This window comes from Pogona vitticeps, chromosome 14 (assembly GCF_051106095.1).
Source record: "Pogona vitticeps strain Pit_001003342236 chromosome 14, PviZW2.1, whole genome shotgun sequence".
In the NCBI taxonomy this organism is placed as follows: domain Eukaryota; kingdom Metazoa; phylum Chordata; class Lepidosauria; order Squamata; family Agamidae; genus Pogona; species Pogona vitticeps.
Genome location: NC_135796.1, coordinates 18,584,650 through 18,600,674, shown reverse-complemented (window position 1 = coordinate 18,600,674; position 16,025 = coordinate 18,584,650). Strand labels below are relative to the sequence as shown.

Sequence of the window (16,025 nt, the reverse complement as noted above, 5' to 3'; positions counted from 1 at the left end):
GACGAAAATGGGAGGGGCCGGGAGAGAGAGAGGGGAGAAGGGCGGGGCTGTCTCGCCATGGCCTTCTGTCCCCGCCCCCTTTTCGCTTTTTTTCCCCCTCCTCCCTCCAGGCAAGACCTCTTCACCCCGGGCGAGAAGTGGAGGGCCAAAGCCTCGCGATACTTCAAGTTCTCTTTTTAACCGCGGAGGGAGGAAACGGGAAAAAGAAGGCGGGCGGCCATTTTGAGAGTGGCCATTTTGGCCTCAGGGGGTAGAAAAAGCGGTTATTAAAAACCTAGCCATTGGGAATCGAAATATCGCAAAATAATGAAGGGCAGAGCACAAATCACAATTTTCTACACTACGCACGAAAGTTATATTCTGAACTTCAGTTAAAAGAGTTTTTCTCCTCACAGAGATAAGGGCTATGGACCTTCACCTTTTTATACATATCTTTTTCCCCTCATAAAAATTAGTATTTTTTTTCTACAGAAACCAATGCACAAGGAGAAATGGAAAGATATATGTATTGCCCTCATCCACATCCTCCAGCCATAGCCTTCAGTGTCGCCTGTGGAATAATTTGTTAATTATAATTGGCTGATAATCCATGTGTAGCGTTGTTTTGTGGGCCAATTACGAAGGGGAAACATTAACAGCCGCTCGTTTCAAACAGGTGTCTAGTTAAAACATTGTATCTCACAAAGCTTTATTTAATTTTAATTTTATTACTGCTTTATTATATGTTTATATGATGTTATTTTGATTTGTTTGCTGCCCAGAGTAACAGATAAAAAGGCTCAGAGTATTTTTATCCCAACAAGCCTTTGCTGCTTGTTGGGATAAAAATACAATTAAATAAATAGGCTAAATATTGTGGAAGAAACATTTTTAGTTTTAATATGGGTAATGTTTGTGTTGGCGAGTAGTTGATGCGATGGGTTTATTGATATGGTTTGATTTGTGGTTATTTCTGATTATTTGTTTGTTTATTAAATTTATACCCCAACGTTCTAGACCAAAGTTTACTCTGGGTGGCTGTTTGATATTTATTGTTAACCACCCAGGATAATGCCGTCCACTAATGGGGCAGTATAAAAATTTATGCAATAAATATATCATAAATTAACGTCCCTGTCAAAGAAACAACTCTGCCTAAGGGTATGGGCCAGGGACCTTGACAAAGTCAGTTCTTTAGACTGCACGTAATAGGTATATTATCGACCAACCCAGGGCCAAATGATCCTTTATAAAACAGATCAGGCAGCGCTTGGACATGTTACTTCTTGGCAGGGGATTCTGGGAGTTGTAGTCCAATAGAGTAACATTTCCAAACTATACAAGAAAAGCCTGCAGGCTTCTATTTTGAGATGGAATTGGGTTTCTAAGATTCCTAGAAACAACTCAGGATCGGCCAAATAAATTGAACATTCAAGGAAAATTCATTTGAGTACAATGAATTTGTATATTTTTATATATATTTTCTTCTCTCATTTTTTTTTCATTTTGCAGTCTTCAAAATAAGGCAGGTGAAGAGTTATTTGCAGACAGCTATAAGATACATCTCTCACTTTTCTTTTCTGATTTTTAGCTCATCGTGGTTCTTTGGTATTGTTGGCCCATGGGGGAAAGATCTGCTTCAACACTTCAGCTCGCACCATTCGACAGTGAAGGGAGCTTTGGAAATGCTACATCAACCACTTGAAATTAGAATCTTTGGCACCTGCTAATCAGTGCATGAGAGGTAAGTACAGAGTTAGCAAAACACGATATGAATTACAACAGATGCATGTCGGTGATGAAATGTGTGTTTTGCTATTTGACATGAGATCAAAATAATCACAGACGGTGCTGACTTTTCAGCATTTAATAACCAAAATCAGTAGCTTGCTTTAGCGTTCACATTGATATAAAAAGAAGAGGCTGTTTCTGTTCAGGTTGCATGGGGAAAGAGGAGAAAAGATTCTATAAATCAGTGCCATATAAGAATAGATATTTTCGTGGCTTGTAAATACAGATCAGAGAAGTGATTCAGAACTGTAGATATGCAACATTAATACATACATGTGTTTGTGTAGAAAAAAAGCCAAGTACAACATAAGCAGGAAAATAAAGATTTTTTTTCTTTAAATTGGAAATTGCATGTGCTTCTAAGATGGCCAATCCAGATTTTGCTTCATGAAGGCAAGTTCTCTGCTTGAATTCTGGTAAATCCCACCATCAAGTGTAAGAAAAGCTTGTCTTTGGAGGGTTTCCGAGATGAAAGGGGGTCCATGTTGCTTAAGAATTCTTCTGCGGGACTTTGATGGTCACCTAGAAAGAAAAGGGTTCATTAGGAAATTACCTTTACAAAATAGCATTCTATGCTCTGAATCTCCCCACTGGAACTGATGGGTGTTTGCCAATCGCTGGTCTCTGGCTGCAGAGCCAGAGGGTTGGGAGTTCAATTCCTGACTGGGCCTCTTGGGCAGGGGCTGGACCCCATGATCCATCAGGTCCCTTGCAGCTCTGCCATTCTAAGAGAAGGAGGAGGATGCAGCGCTGGACAGAGCAAATCTCAAATTGTTCAGCTGGAATATGCAAAGCAAAAGTTCTAGCTCTGTATTTTGGAGACAGGAATAGAGATCACATGCAAAACAAGAACATAGAGTAAAAAAAAACAACTAAAAAGCATTTGTGGAAAAGGCTGGAGTCCAAGAAAGCTGACAAGAGATAAACCCTAAAGGTCTTCAAGGTGTCACAAACACAGAGACAGATGAACATGACTAGGGACCCCTACCCTGAAATGAACAAGAAAAAAGGAAGAAAGAGGTGTGACAAAACTCACTGTTTTCACTTCCATGTACGGGGTCAGACCGTATTCTCCCCCCTCACGACCTTGTCCAGAGGTTTTGTAACCTCCAAAGGGAACCTGGCAGCCGAACACGTTGTAGCAATTTATCCTGGAATAGATCATGGGGAGAAGAAACACTTTGGTCTTAGTCGGTGGGATTTGCTTTGCGACTAAAAGCAATGTCAAGAATCAAAAAACCTAATTACTGGCACACCTGTTGCAGCTGCACGGTTACCTTTAACACCGGGCTCTCCCGCTCACCTGTGGCTCTCACCTATAGAACTGAATTCCCATTTTTAGTATCTTACCAGACAGTTCCGGCGCGCAAACCCTGGGAGATGTAGTTTGCTTTGTCGATATCTTTTGTGAAGACGGCCGCTGCCAGCCCGTATTTTGTGTCGTTGGCTCTGTGGATAACCTCCTCGATGGTTTTGAACTTTAAGATCTGCATGACTGGTCCAAATATCTGCAGGAAAAGGAGGAGGATACGAAACAGGCACCTTTTCAATTTATTTAAAGAGGCACTAGTTTCGTTAGCACTGCTCAAGGCTCTGAAAGGACCCATTGCAAGTTAACACAGAAGGAGGCCTGTTCTGAGAACAGGAGTGAAAAAGTATGTTGGCAAAGCCCAGCCATCTTTAAGCTGTAAAACGGATGCATACTGCAAAGAGCAGGAAAACGAGTGGAAAGACGTGGGAGGCAGAACATAAGCTGGACTTCGATAAGCAGAAGTCAGTGGTCCACCTCACCTCTTCTCTGGCAATTGTCATGTCATCTTGCACGTCTCCAAAAATAGTTGGCTGAATGAAGTAGCCTCTGTCCGCCGCGGGGTTGCCTCCGCACATCAATTTGGCTCCTTCCTTTTTTCCGGTACTGATATACCCAAGGATCTTCTTATACTGACTCTCGTCTACCTGAAGAGTCAAAAGAAGGGCACATGGTCAGTTCGACCCTTCTGAGAAGGAAGAAGAAAGCATCTCTGCTCCAACAACATGGTGGATATAACCACGTGAAGAAAGAATTCAACATAGGATTACCAAAGTTTTGGACATTTATCACATATAAGCGAAGATTCCCTCCTGTGTCATCTTTTAAGTCAATTTTGGGGTGCGGAGGGAGAGCTGCAAGCTGAAATATGCTATTTAATGACATTAAAATATTGCTACATCAACTGGAGAACATTGGTACGCTAGGTATGCTGAGGAATGTCTATAGTTACGTCTACAAAGCCACAATTCAAAACATGTTCATTGACTTAGTGTTTAAAGTTAATGGCTGTTTTTTGAGGTTCTCAGTTGGTGAATCTTACCATTTATAAACTAAAACCTATCCTGGAGGGATGTGCCAAAGACTATGTAGATTTTTTTCCCCCTCCCAGTCTGGGAGACCGGCTCAGTTTTTCGAATCCAAAGTATTGTTTAAAGAAGTGAGTCAAGGACAGGAAATGGACAAACTGAAACCTCTATTTGTTCCCACCTGAGGCCCTTGTTCTGTTTTGAAGTCAAAGGGATTGCCAACTACTCGGGACTTGGCTCTCTCCACGCTCTTCTCTACAAACTCGTGGTATATATCTTCTTGGACAAACGTCCGGGATCCTGCACAGCAGCACTGTCCTTGGTTGAAGAACAAGGCGGAATGGGATTGCTCAACAGCCCAGTCCACTAGAAGAGAGAAGGAAGAAGGATGAAATCACAACCGAGCCCATTTAATAGTTATGAACAGGGGTGGTACGAATCGCCTCCGTAGTTTTGCGTCTGTTCCCTGTGAAAAAAAGTTCAGCCTCTTTATTCCTGGCTCACAGGCACCCATGTGTAGTTTTCCTTATCTGGACTAAACAGCAATCTGAAGTTCCTTTCAGAACTGGCTTGAGCAGAAGACGCCCAAAGCCAAGCAGGGGAACCATTCTGGCTTAACAGACCATGGAGTCATTCCTGTGTGCCTCGGTGCCTTTACTGGGGATGGAATTCCTGGCTGAGTTCCTGGAGTTTCTCACCATCTATGGAAGACAGACTGACAGGAATCAAGGTGGGGAAGGCGAGCCAAGGAAGAGCAGAAACCCTTCAAGCCAATTTTCACTGCTGTTCTGTTCGCTGCTGCTACATGCAGATGTTCTGCCTCTGAACTTTCAAAGTATGCTTTGGTTTTGAAGGTCTCACTGTGACTGCAAAGCTTCTCCAAATGGGGCTTTCATGTTAACAAGGTGAAACGCGGCCATTTGCCTCAGCGCTGCTACAAGCTGACCCCAGCCAGCACCTACCCCTACCAAGAGAAGGTCCTTACTATCAGCATCGGACATGATGATGTTGGGGCTCTTTCCTCCTAGTTCAAGGGTCACTCTCTTCAGATTACTCTCTGCTGCTGCCTTCTGGATCAGATGCCCAACCTGTAAGGGAAGAAGCAGGCAAGGTTTCTTGAATGTTATAAACAGCAACCAGGCTCCAGATTAGAGAGAGCCGTTTTCAAAGTTATGCTAGGATAGGATGCTAGCTTGGGTCACGGTGGCCTAGGAAAGGATGCCAGATCACCATGGAAAATCCCCCGAGTGTTCCTGTTATGTTATATTATTTCCTGTCATTTCCCCTAGTGGGCTTCTGTGCTGAAGGAAGGATTTGTCACCCTACCCGCTGTATTAAACTGCCTCTAAGATAATGTCCCAGAGCTAGTGTCTGAACCCTCATGGAAGACCTCGCAGGGTTATGAGCATTTGGCAGGCAAAGCCAGAATGAGGAGCCATATTTCTCTTTCCGAAGGAACCCCTCTGGGGGAATCTTAATCCAAAAAAGGATTAGCGTGCAGGTTTTTTTAAAAAATCCCTCTAAGGACTGAGAGACAGAACTCAGCGGTCTGTGGATTGATAACAGTAGGCACTCTCCATCTTTTTAGGGAACTTTGAATTAAAAATAGAATTGCTGGGAAACTAATCACCAGGCTCAGGCTTTCCCCAGAAGCCCAGAGAGAAAGAGGCGAAAAGGGAGACACCTCACTCTCCTCACCTCTGTGGAGCCAGTAAATGCGATTTTGTCCACGTCCATATGGGCGGAGATGGCAGCGCCGGCAGAGTGCCCGTAGCCAGGAATTATATTCACTACGCCCGGTGGGAATCCAGCCTGTCATTACAAAACAAACATCATGCTCCCATCAAACAAGTGTAGTTAAAGAAAAACACCAACCTGTATAACTTGTTTTAATAACAAAGAAGTACTGAATATCCACACACCCCTGACAAATTACATATGGTTTCCCTGAAATCCAGACAGATACTCCTGGAGGAGGAATGCTCCTCTGGTTGAGAATCACCACCCTAGCCTCAAATTTATTTCTAGGGCCACAGAGAGGAGCAAAGGGGAGTCTGGTACCCTGCCATAAGAGTGACTCCCCATACTTCACATTAAAATCCTACAGTATTTTTCAAATAACTTGAAATGGTTGCAGGTTCCCCCAATGGGTTGCATAAATTCCATGTTTACTGAGCCAGCTCAATTCCCACCCCTTCCTCTATCAGGAGACAGAAATAAGAAAACAACAGGATCCCTCTAGGTCTCTTACCTCTTTGACCAGGTTGGCCACGTACAAGCCGGTCAAGGGGGTTTGCTCTGCCAGCTTCATCACCACCACATTCCCCGTGGCAAGAGCTGGGCCAAGCTTCCACGCCTGCATCAGTAACGGGAAATTCCACTGCCGCGAAGATGGGAAAAAAGAAATACGAGATTAAGTGCAGGAAGTAAAATTTTGTAAATTTCATTTTCTGCTACTATAACCCTCGGTTAACTTCATTCAATTTTATGCCGGTGCAGAACTTCAGTTCTGGAAATTTCCAGAAAGCATCGGACAAGATGGTATTGGCATGACGGGGGAACGTGTCCGAGTGTCGCCACAGCTTCAACCGCTGGGGCTTCGCACCCAGAAAGACCACACAATGGTCTGACCCTACCTAAGGCAGCTTCCCCTGTTTCAATGAGAGCATCGGGGGGGGGGGCGCCTTTACCCACCGGAATGATTTGTCCGCAGACTCCCACAGGCTCATGTCTTGTGTAGGTAAAGAAGTCTCCATCTATGGGGATGGTTTTGCCATGGAGCTTGTCAGCCCAGCCTGCATAGTACCTGATAATGGAAAAATTGGATCATCCTGTATATATTGAGAGACACCCAGGCACTACGTCTCACAGATGTTTCTAGGCCTAGATAAGACTGCCAGTGAACGTTGTCTTCTAGGCCCAGTTGCACGAGAAGTACAGTGTTAAGCAATTAATTTAAAAAACTGAGTTTTCTTTCGTTGTCAAATAGCAACAGCGGGTTGGAATGGCTTTGCTGTGGTTCAGGCCAACAAAGAGTTAGTAACCACCCTTTTTATCAAGCTCGCTAATCTTGTAAAATGAAACAGTTTTGCTTCCCTTTTTGCTTTTCTGTTATCCCTTTCCTTAAGTTGGCCAAAACACTGTACCAGGCAAAATTTTTCCGAATGCTTCGTAAGCTCAGGCCTTACAGAAGCCCACACAGTTCCAAAATATATATGTCCTTCTATACAACTGGTTTTATTTTAGTGCTCATTCTGAGGACCACCAAGCGTACCACTTCAGCTGTTCTGTTGTCTGATGCATTATACTGAACTGATAAACGCTGCTTTTTACCCCTAGTTCTGGTCTGAGATTCAACAGAGACATTCAATGTAATGGTTCTGTTCTTCTTAAGAAAAAAAATAAAGGTAAGCTCCTGTTTTTTGTTCCATTTCAGTCTGACTTATTCATTATCGGGGGAGGGATTACTAGACAATGAACAGTTATATACATTTTAGAAGTATTTTGGGGGTTCCTCATCTTTTCTTATATTTATTAACCAGACCCAAATGTTAATCAGCATAAGGTAGCTGATCCCCTAAAATCACACAACAGAATATGTTTAATAGAGTTTTGATATATTAAATTTATTGTGTTTTTAGCCATGCATGTCTTTCATATGTTTTGTAAGCCACTTTAATACCTGTATTGAGAAAGAAGCAACATATATTTAAATAAATAAATGAAGTAATTCTGATTGGTGCAGTGGGTCTACTCAAGGTGGGGCCTGCAGTTAGATCTAGACATAAGAAGATAAGAAAGGTAATGACTAGGCATAAGAAGATAGAAAGAAAGGTAAGGACGCTGACTAGCCTTTCAGCCTGCTTGCCTGGAGCAGAGTCTGGCTCGCCTCTGTTGACGCCCTGTCAACCAAAGGCTGAGCTTAGATACGCCATGCCGTGACCTGCCACAGCTTTTGCCAGGAGAAACAGAAGAGCCAAGGCCTGCCCTAGACTTTCACTCTTTGCCAGTCTCCAAGCTGGACCGACCAGTGGAACAAACCCCACCCAAGGAGAGATCTAAATGTTTGCAAGACAAAGAACTGTATCGTACGAGGGAGAAATCTCGCCGGAACACCCTCGCACACTCCCTGGTTGCATTGACAAAGCTTCTTCTACAAGAAATGCACCCTAAACTCCCAATGGGCAGATTGTCCTTCCCTACATGGTTACGGGGAGGGCTACGCCCGTCTCACATTGCTCACCGGAGATGCTTGACAACCATGTCTAAATCCACCAGATAGGAAATCGAGTAGGGCTTGCCGTTGTCCAGTGTCTCCAGAGCCTGCGAACAGATGCAACGTTAGCAAAGACTTCCCACCATGACGGTCCTGACGCTGAAGAGCCAAAGGAGACAAGCCCGCAGGACAGCTCGTACGAGCACGTTCTGTACTTACCGCCAGATACGCCCGATCTCTCTCGATCAGGTCAGCGAGGCGGTTGAGCAGCTTGCCCCGGTGGGAGGCATCCATCCGTCGCCAAGGAGATCCGATCTGGAAAGCCTCTTTGGCTGCCTTCACGGCCTTGTCCACGTCTGCCTGGAAAGGAACCCACAATCAACAAGAGGAGCAAAACAACAAACCCAGCAGCTATAGGGTGAGACTAATGAGGGGCAGAAATGGCACCCAGGAAGCTTACAATCAATGAACATGAAAACGACTGATAATAAGAGTGTAAGACTGTGAAATCAAAAGGAACCTAAAAGAGAAGAGCCCACAAAACTATTAACAGCCCCCCTTCTCAATTAAAACTACAAAGACGTGAACAGAAAAGACCACAGGGATGGTGCAAGGCAAACGTCGTTGGGAAGAATGCCCGGTCATTGCGGTGCCACACCGGAGACAGGAAATGAGGCAGGAGCACTGCTCCATCTTTGAACTGCTGCGGTATCCGGTTTGATTTATTTGCATGGTTGGTCCTGAAAGTTCAGCTGAACTGGGAATGCAAGAAGTCACTTTTTACTGAATCAGAACCTCAGCCCATCTAGCCCAGTATTGCCAGCTCTGGCTGGCAGCAGCCGTGCTTCTCCAGGGTTTCTGGCAGCCTTCTTTCCCTGCAGGTCCCAGGTTATAACTTCATGGTCTCCTATCCAAGAACTAATGCTGTCCCTGCTTAGCTCCTAAAACAGAGCCCCACTGGATAAGTTCAAGGTGGTGCGGGGGTCCCTGTAAAAATTTCTGACATTTTGCCAAGACCTGTGCAAGCCAAAACTGCACTGGGCTTGTTCCAACCCAGATCTCGCTAAAATATATAAATTATGGCAGGCTTTTTTTTTGTAAAGGTTACAGCCTCTTGGGATCTGTGCAGGGAAGCATTCTTAGTTTTCAGATGCCGTGTGAGTGGGGTGGGCAGAGTCAGGGAGAAAGGGCTGTTTAAGGGTACAGAGAAACCTCGTAAGTCACGAAGACCCCAAAGCAGACTTCCTCCTGCTTAAACAGAGATGATGGGGTTTGACACTTAGAGGATGGATAAGGCAAACGTTCTGGCGTGTAGCAGAGTGTATCGGCAGGGGGAGAACTCTAGCTATCAGATTTTTAACAGGCCGTTTTGTACTTGGAAAGAAAAAAAAACAACTACACTCTACATTGGCCTGCTTTCTTTAATCAACTTATCATCTGTATTTCCAAAAGAAATAACTAGCCTGGTGTCAATATCAAACACATTGCTGTTTTTTTAAAGGACAACTGTTTGGCGAACTGTAGCAACTTGTATGAACCTTGTGGCTTTTCTTTTTGTATACATGTTTGAAAAGTGAGAAGGGGGACGAGAGCGAGGCTGTCGTGCTGCACTTTGGAATTAGCCTTTTATCACTCCGAGGCTGTGCTTTCTTTCGGTTTGCAATTTCTGATCACTGCCCCCCCCCTCGGGCAGTTCTTCCAGCTCCAGCACTGCTCCATTCTATCATCATTCTTTGGGTGCAAGCCGCCATGTGTCGCTGCTTAGAGCCTATGCGATTTTTGCTGACATCATTCCTGTTTGCTAATCCAGCTCCTGCTCTCTCAGGTTCTGTTTTTTTTTTTTTTCAAGAGATAACGCTGTTATGAAATCAAAGGGCTGGGGCCTATCAGGGCGCCAAACCAGAGGCCTATAAAAGCTTCAGGCTTTGGTAAATGGGAAAGTGTTTACTTTGAAGCAGGCCCTCTGCCAGTAAGAGCCTGACAAATGTTTGCTTTACAACAAATGTGTGTGTGTGTGGGTGCATGGGTGGCTGCTGGTGGACACAATGCCTCCCAGGTATTTTCTGCCCTCCAAGGTCCAAAGTTGCGGGGGGGGGGAATGGTACATGGGTCCTTGGAAGTTGCTTGACAACTTTTGCCGAGATAAAACAGATTGGGCAGAGGCCTCTCTCTTATTTAAAGGTTTTGTCACACTTTTAAACTGCCCCCCCCCGGGCCTAAGTTCCCTGGACTGCATACAGTCAGATTTGAATACAAAGCACAACAATAATACCCTAAAACCATACCTTAAAAAGAGAGAGGGAGAGAGAGTCTCCAGCTAGGGTAAAGTTATCACCAAGTTATTTTTATCAGCAACTCATTTTTGGTGTCAGGACTCGGGGGGGGGAGTTGGGGGCAAGAGACAACCTCTAGAAATTGGCAAGTTTTAAACAAGTTTAAATTCGTGTGTCTGTTCCAAGACAGCCAACCCCACTTAAAGTATAAGAACAGACACAGTGATATAGAATCCAGATGTCACACTGAACTCATCTCTTGATCAGGACCAATCGGCAAAAGTCAAACTCATGAGCAGGCAGTTGGTTCCCGCCGTTCAAGGCTTCGAGCTAGATTCAGGCTTGCCTGCGTTACACCCAAGGCCCTTCGGCACCACGTTCTTTGACCTGCAGATGACGTGGTGCTTTCATTTCCCTTACACAGTACCTTGTCTCCCTCAGCAACCTGGCAGATGACCTCCCCTGTGGATGGGTTGACGGTCGGGAATGTTTTCTTGCTGACTGCATCATGCCATTCGTTGTTGATGAAAATCTGCAATTAAAAGCACACCTCTTAGCATGAGCCACTCTGTTGACTTCGGTTCTGTGCCTCCATCAGTGATTTCGGAACCCAGACCAAACAGGTGAAGACTGTAGCCATCACACCCTACTTGGGCTCCCCCCCCAAAAAAAAAACACTTAACCAGACGAAAAACACTTAACAGGACAAATAATATACGTACAGACTTAATACTTGATTATACAGTACCATAGGAAAAGATGTCTGAAAAACCTTGTACAGTATCTCAGAAGGTATACTATATAACATTGATGTGATTCAGAGAGTTTCCTACAATACTGTATCGGTTAATTTTGCAAGCAAGTACACTTGATATTGCTGTCCAAGTATATATAACTTCATCAAAGTTTTTTACAACAGGAAGGAGCAGAAACGGCTATTCTGCTCTTTTACACAGCAGAAAAACGCAGATAAACAAGGGAGAAGATGGCCCTGCTTTGTTGTAGCCAATCCAGAAGAAAGTCCCAAATTCAACAAGACACAAACTTTCCAATCCTTGCTTTTTGAGAAGAAAAAAAGTGTGAGCAATGTTAATAGAAATCTCATCCTCTAGATAAGCAGCCTAATTCCCATCCCTCATTTTCCTGCTGGTTATTGGGGGGGGGGCGTGATTCAGACAGGATGATTGCCTTCTAGCTACAGCAGTAGTTATCCAACATTTCCATTTTCTGGATCCAACTCGCGTCCTGTTCATGACGAAGCAGATTGCTCAGATCTTGCTCTCTCTCTCTCTGGTTTGTTTATATAAGAAGAATTTATTAGGACATTGTTTCTTGTTTACATTTTTTCCCCCTGCCAGTGGTTATATTGCCAACACCAGGCTAACTTGTAAGTGAATTTCTGCAATTCAAAAGAGGAGGAGATTTGTTTTAAAAAAACGGTGAACAGAACTTTACCATTTTTGTACAAAGGGGCTTTAAGAGTGAAGGCCACGTTCCATCAATTAAGATGAAATGTAACCCAAGCCACAAATCTCGTACTCAAACACGTTTGCTAGTTTTAATGGACCCACAAGACATTTCCCTTCCTTTTTTTGCTCTACTGTTAACAAACAGAAGATATGTAGAATTCTTGGCCCCTTTCCAGCTCTGGGGGAGTTCAAAAGCTAAACTTTTTACAGTCCAAAGCAACAATGGAGTGATTGAGGAACATTGCCAAGTCTTATATAGCTCTCCCTTTTGTGAAACAAGCCACACACATTTATTCTCAAGAGATAAAGAAAAGACCAGCAGAAAGTGCTGGAGTGGCCTTTTATTTCAAGATAAACACGGCAGCCAAAAGGAAACCAGGATAAAGACTTAAAGTACAACATAAAGAAAGTAGAAACGTGGCGTAGTTCCCATGCAACCATCAACCCCAAATTCTGGATTAAAACAGCAGCAGCAAGATGGAGGGCAAGTGGTCTAACAAATATATTTGTTCCTTCTCTCTTTGGAGAGCAAGCAAAGCAGAGACCATCACGGGGGGGGCACCAGTCGAGTCATCTCAACACCCCAAACAGGTTGAAATATGAGTGAAACTGATCAATAAGGTCTTGCCTTGCAGAAACGCCTGGAGGTGTGGTTGCAAATATTTAAAAAAAACACAAGAACTCCAGACCTCAGCCTCCAGATCCACTGGCAACTGAATTCCAGACATTATTTACACAGGATTAAATTCCTAGCAGGCAGTTAGGACTTAATAATAACTTACATGCATCAGTTCATACTGCCAAAGGGTATATTTCTGCACACGCATCCATCACTGTTTTGCAATACGCTATGCTAAGCATTCATTTATGGCAGCTGATGAAGTGGGCTCCAGTTCGCTTTCTCTCTCTCTCTCTCTCTGTCTTTCATGCACACACACACACATACGAATAAAAATATGTTAGTGTTAATTATTGTTACAAGACAAAAGCTCACACTGACATCAACTTGTTAAATGTCTTTATCTGGCAGCAACGCGAACACTCTCCTCTTCTCTGTCTCTTTCAGGAGAGTTGAATACCAGGAGCAGGAAGAAAATTACAAACAGAAGCTAGCAGGAGCTCAGGATATGCAAAAGAAAGCAGAAGTAAATCCCTAGGTAGGTGAGGAAGGGAAATTAACTACGCTGCTATCCCCACTCTGTCCCGTTAACACTGCTAGGCAGTGGGGGTTTGTTATTCCTTCCATTTCCAGCCTTTGAGAGTGAATATAGATCCTTCTGTAGCCAAAGCAGGAGACGTGTCTTGATTTGGGATGCCAGGGTATGAAATCGGTCTTCCCACGAGGAGGGTTGGCCATGCTCAACAGGTGTGGAACCTGAACCACCCCAAGACAAACAAGCAGGGGGAAAAAAAACGCTGAGCAATCAGGACCTAAGAAGAGGGGATTTGTGGCCGGCCGGCAGGTGCACCGAACAGGAGCATTTGACAGTCCAGCACATGCGCTGGCAAGCCAGACGGGTTCCTTTAAAATGCAGGCCTGACCCTTTGGAAGCCCAAAGGCCAGGCGTGTGCCCCCCTTGTGCATGGAGTACATGGGGTGGCCTGAAAACATGCTCTGCTTAATGACGGTGGTGTGTCTGAGCGAGCGAGCGAGAGGGCTGTTCACCTTTCTCCTAGCTCTTGCTAATTTTAGAGAGGAGGAGGCGGAGGTGGTTCACACACACACCCCTGCCTTGAAGGCTGCTCCTTTTATTTTCCTGCTGGGTTAGTTTCTTGGCCCCGACCGGGTGAAAAGGGATCGGCTTGGCCACCAGCACTTGGCATAGATGCCTATGGGCAGAGTGTCCCCAAGAAGGAACGTTTCCCCTGTTCTCTTCGACTCCTAGGAGAGAAAAGGGCCTGCAGCAGCAGCCAACCTCTTTGACCGAGCCTTGCGAGTGTGGCTTGACTGGTCTAAACTGGGAAGGGTGCCCCCCTCCCGCATTTTATGGACCCCCAGCCTTGACCCTCCCCTCCCTTCCCTCCCGGCTCCTTCCATAGAGACCGGAGGCGGCGGAGGGGAAGGGGCGGAAAGGCTCTTTGGGCAGCCCCCCCCCGATCTTGCGGCAGGGGTCCCTTCCCCGCGCCCTCCCTCCCTCCTCGCCCCTTTCAGGTGGCCACGGGGGCGCCCCAGGGGCTCTGGTGGTGGAGAAAGGAGGGCACTCTGCAGCTGCCCCGGGGCCCTCTTCTTCCTGCGCCTGGACTTGAAGACAGACCCGAGGAGGGGCTTCTTTCCCAACTTCCTCCACCTAGCCCTCTTTTTTTGGGTGGGTGGGGGGCGTGGGTGGGTGTGGAGAGAGTGCCCTCTGTGCATGCTTGGGGAAGATCTCGCCTTCCAGAGGGAGGCCCAGGAGAGAGGGGGGCCCAAGAGCTCTTCCCCCCCTTCTTGGCCTGTCCTCCCCCCTCCCCCCGGCAGCCCCTCACCTTGTTGTAGAGGATCTCGGGCTGCGGATTGGGCGCCGGCAGGGCGGCTGCCGAGAGAGCCCGGCAGGCCAGGCGTGGGAGGCGGATCGGGGCCGCCCGGGAGCTTCGCACCAGCGCCTGCCACATTTTCGCTCTCGGTTCGGGTCCTCCTGCAGCGGCAAACCAGCAATCTCCTCGTCCTCCTCCTCCTCCTCGTCTTCCTTCCTTCCTCTCCCCGGCTGGGAAAAAGCCCCAGGCCCGGCCCTCTTTCCCTTCACACGGCCAATAGCAGCCCCGATGCGGGCTGGCCAGCCCTCCCTTCCCTTCAGCTCATCTTTTCGGGGCCACTTCACACGTTACTACGTAGCCACGGGACGCGCGTTGACAGCAGGCGGAGCCACGACCACAGGGTGGACGGACACGCGCGTGGAGTGGGTTTTAATCCCCAACCCCCTTTAGTAGAACTCATTCCCACGTAGAACCCACCCCCCCCGATCTGCAGGCAGCCCCCCCCAGAGGTGTATTTGCAGGGGCGCACCGTCAGGAGCCTAAAACCCATAACAGCCCGGGCAGCTGTTGCACAGGTGAAGCTCCCTCGGGCTTGCCCAGGGTCAGAAGTCTAGGCTGCACCTCAGCAGAATTAATGGGGGGGGGTGTCTCCACCGGCACTATCCCAATTCCCCCCCCCCAAGTAAAGGCAGGCTTTTGCCATTCTGAATTAATTCCTTGTTGGCAAGAAAGGGTGGCCGGCTTAGGGGCAGGCAAATCTTAGCTTTAGTAACTACACCGGTCTCTTCATCTAGCGCCAACCAGAGACCTTTAGCACCCTGAAGCTGCTGCAGGACAACGGCGACAAGGGGAGACCTTCCCCTAGCCCCCTTGTCATTTAACTGCACCAGGTGTGTGCACAGCAAAAGGGGGGAGCTTTTTTGTGTAGTGCTTTCCTCAAACAACACATGGTCTTTATTTGGCTATGGTGGCATTTTTGTTTTAAAAAAAGGTGCAAGCATCAGAGCCACGCAGCACACTTGGGCAAGCTGGGCCCTGGGGGAAAAGGCAAATGTCACAGAGAGGTGTAGGTACTGGGGGAAAGAATGGCTGTCCCCATGTTACATGGGAGTCACTGCTGTTTTATTACACATTCCCCCGCCTCAACATTTTCAGGGCCCCGTTAAAAACGTGAGCCTATTGGCTAAGTTAAATGGCAGAGGAAGCAGGAGTTTCTCAACATCTGGACGTCCAAAAAGGCAGAGAATAGAACTGGCCATAGAGTCGCTTATCTTAGCAGTCGGGTCCCCCCCCCCCCCCCCCGTACAGACATTAGCTACGGGTTTTAGGACACAGGACATGGTCAAGATGTTTGAGTTATCCAAGTTCTTCTGCTCAAGGAAGCCCAGCAAGAGCCCCTCATTTCTTAAAATTCCAGCAGGCTAAATCTTCTTTAGGGTTTTTCTCTCTAGGAGGTCCTGGGGCTGGAATCAGCTGACTTTAATGGACCTTTAGTTTCAACGTGTTGAT

The 16,025-nt window shown here is 46.3% G+C and overlaps 2 protein-coding genes and 1 long non-coding RNA gene across 3 annotated transcripts in view; 2 read left to right on the top strand and 1 right to left on the bottom strand.

Annotated features, from left to right (window-relative positions):
- The first annotated feature begins 31 nt into the window (after positions 1-31).
- Positions 32-8,419, top strand: LOC144584795 (uncharacterized). The gene is made up of 2 exons (XR_013539246.1): positions 32-1,723; positions 7,447-8,419. It is a non-coding gene; the product is annotated as an uncharacterized LOC144584795 (long non-coding RNA).
- ALDH2 (aldehyde dehydrogenase 2 family member) lies at positions 1,832-14,853 on the bottom strand. Its single transcript, XM_072983727.2, has 13 exons — positions 14,529-14,853; positions 11,024-11,128; positions 8,543-8,683; positions 8,351-8,430; positions 6,802-6,913; positions 6,359-6,487; positions 5,806-5,919; positions 5,093-5,195; positions 4,289-4,473; positions 3,562-3,726; positions 3,121-3,278; positions 2,807-2,921; positions 1,832-2,292 (listed from the first exon to the last, which is right to left on the bottom strand). Exons 1-13 carry the CDS (start codon positions 14,652-14,654, stop codon positions 2,260-2,262), a joined length of 1,566 nt encoding a protein of 521 aa, XP_072839828.2. The 5' UTR covers positions 14,655-14,853; the 3' UTR covers positions 1,832-2,259.
- Positions 13,199-16,025, top strand: part of BRAP (BRCA1 associated protein) — a 28,272-nt gene continuing 25,445 nt past the window's right edge. Inside the window, exon 1 of the mRNA XM_078381816.1 lies at positions 13,199-13,222. The gene's annotated coding sequence lies outside the window, so the exon portion shown is untranslated. The remainder of the gene's footprint in view (positions 13,223-16,025) is intronic.

Excerpts from the sequence above, each read along its gene's own strand:
- ALDH2 (XM_072983727.2), bottom strand. The coding sequence starts at position 14,654 with ATGTGGCAGGCGCTGGTGCGAAGCTCCCGGGCGGCCCCGATCCGCCTC. Across the intron at positions 5,196-5,805 it reads CATTTACTGGCTCCACAGAG|GTTGGGCATCTGATCCAGAA; the intron begins GTGAGGAGAGTG and ends CTTCCCTTACAG. Across the intron at positions 2,293-2,806 it reads CGTACATGGAAGTGAAAACA|GTGACCATCAAAGTCCCGCA; the intron begins GTGAGTTTTGTC and ends TTTTCTTTCTAG.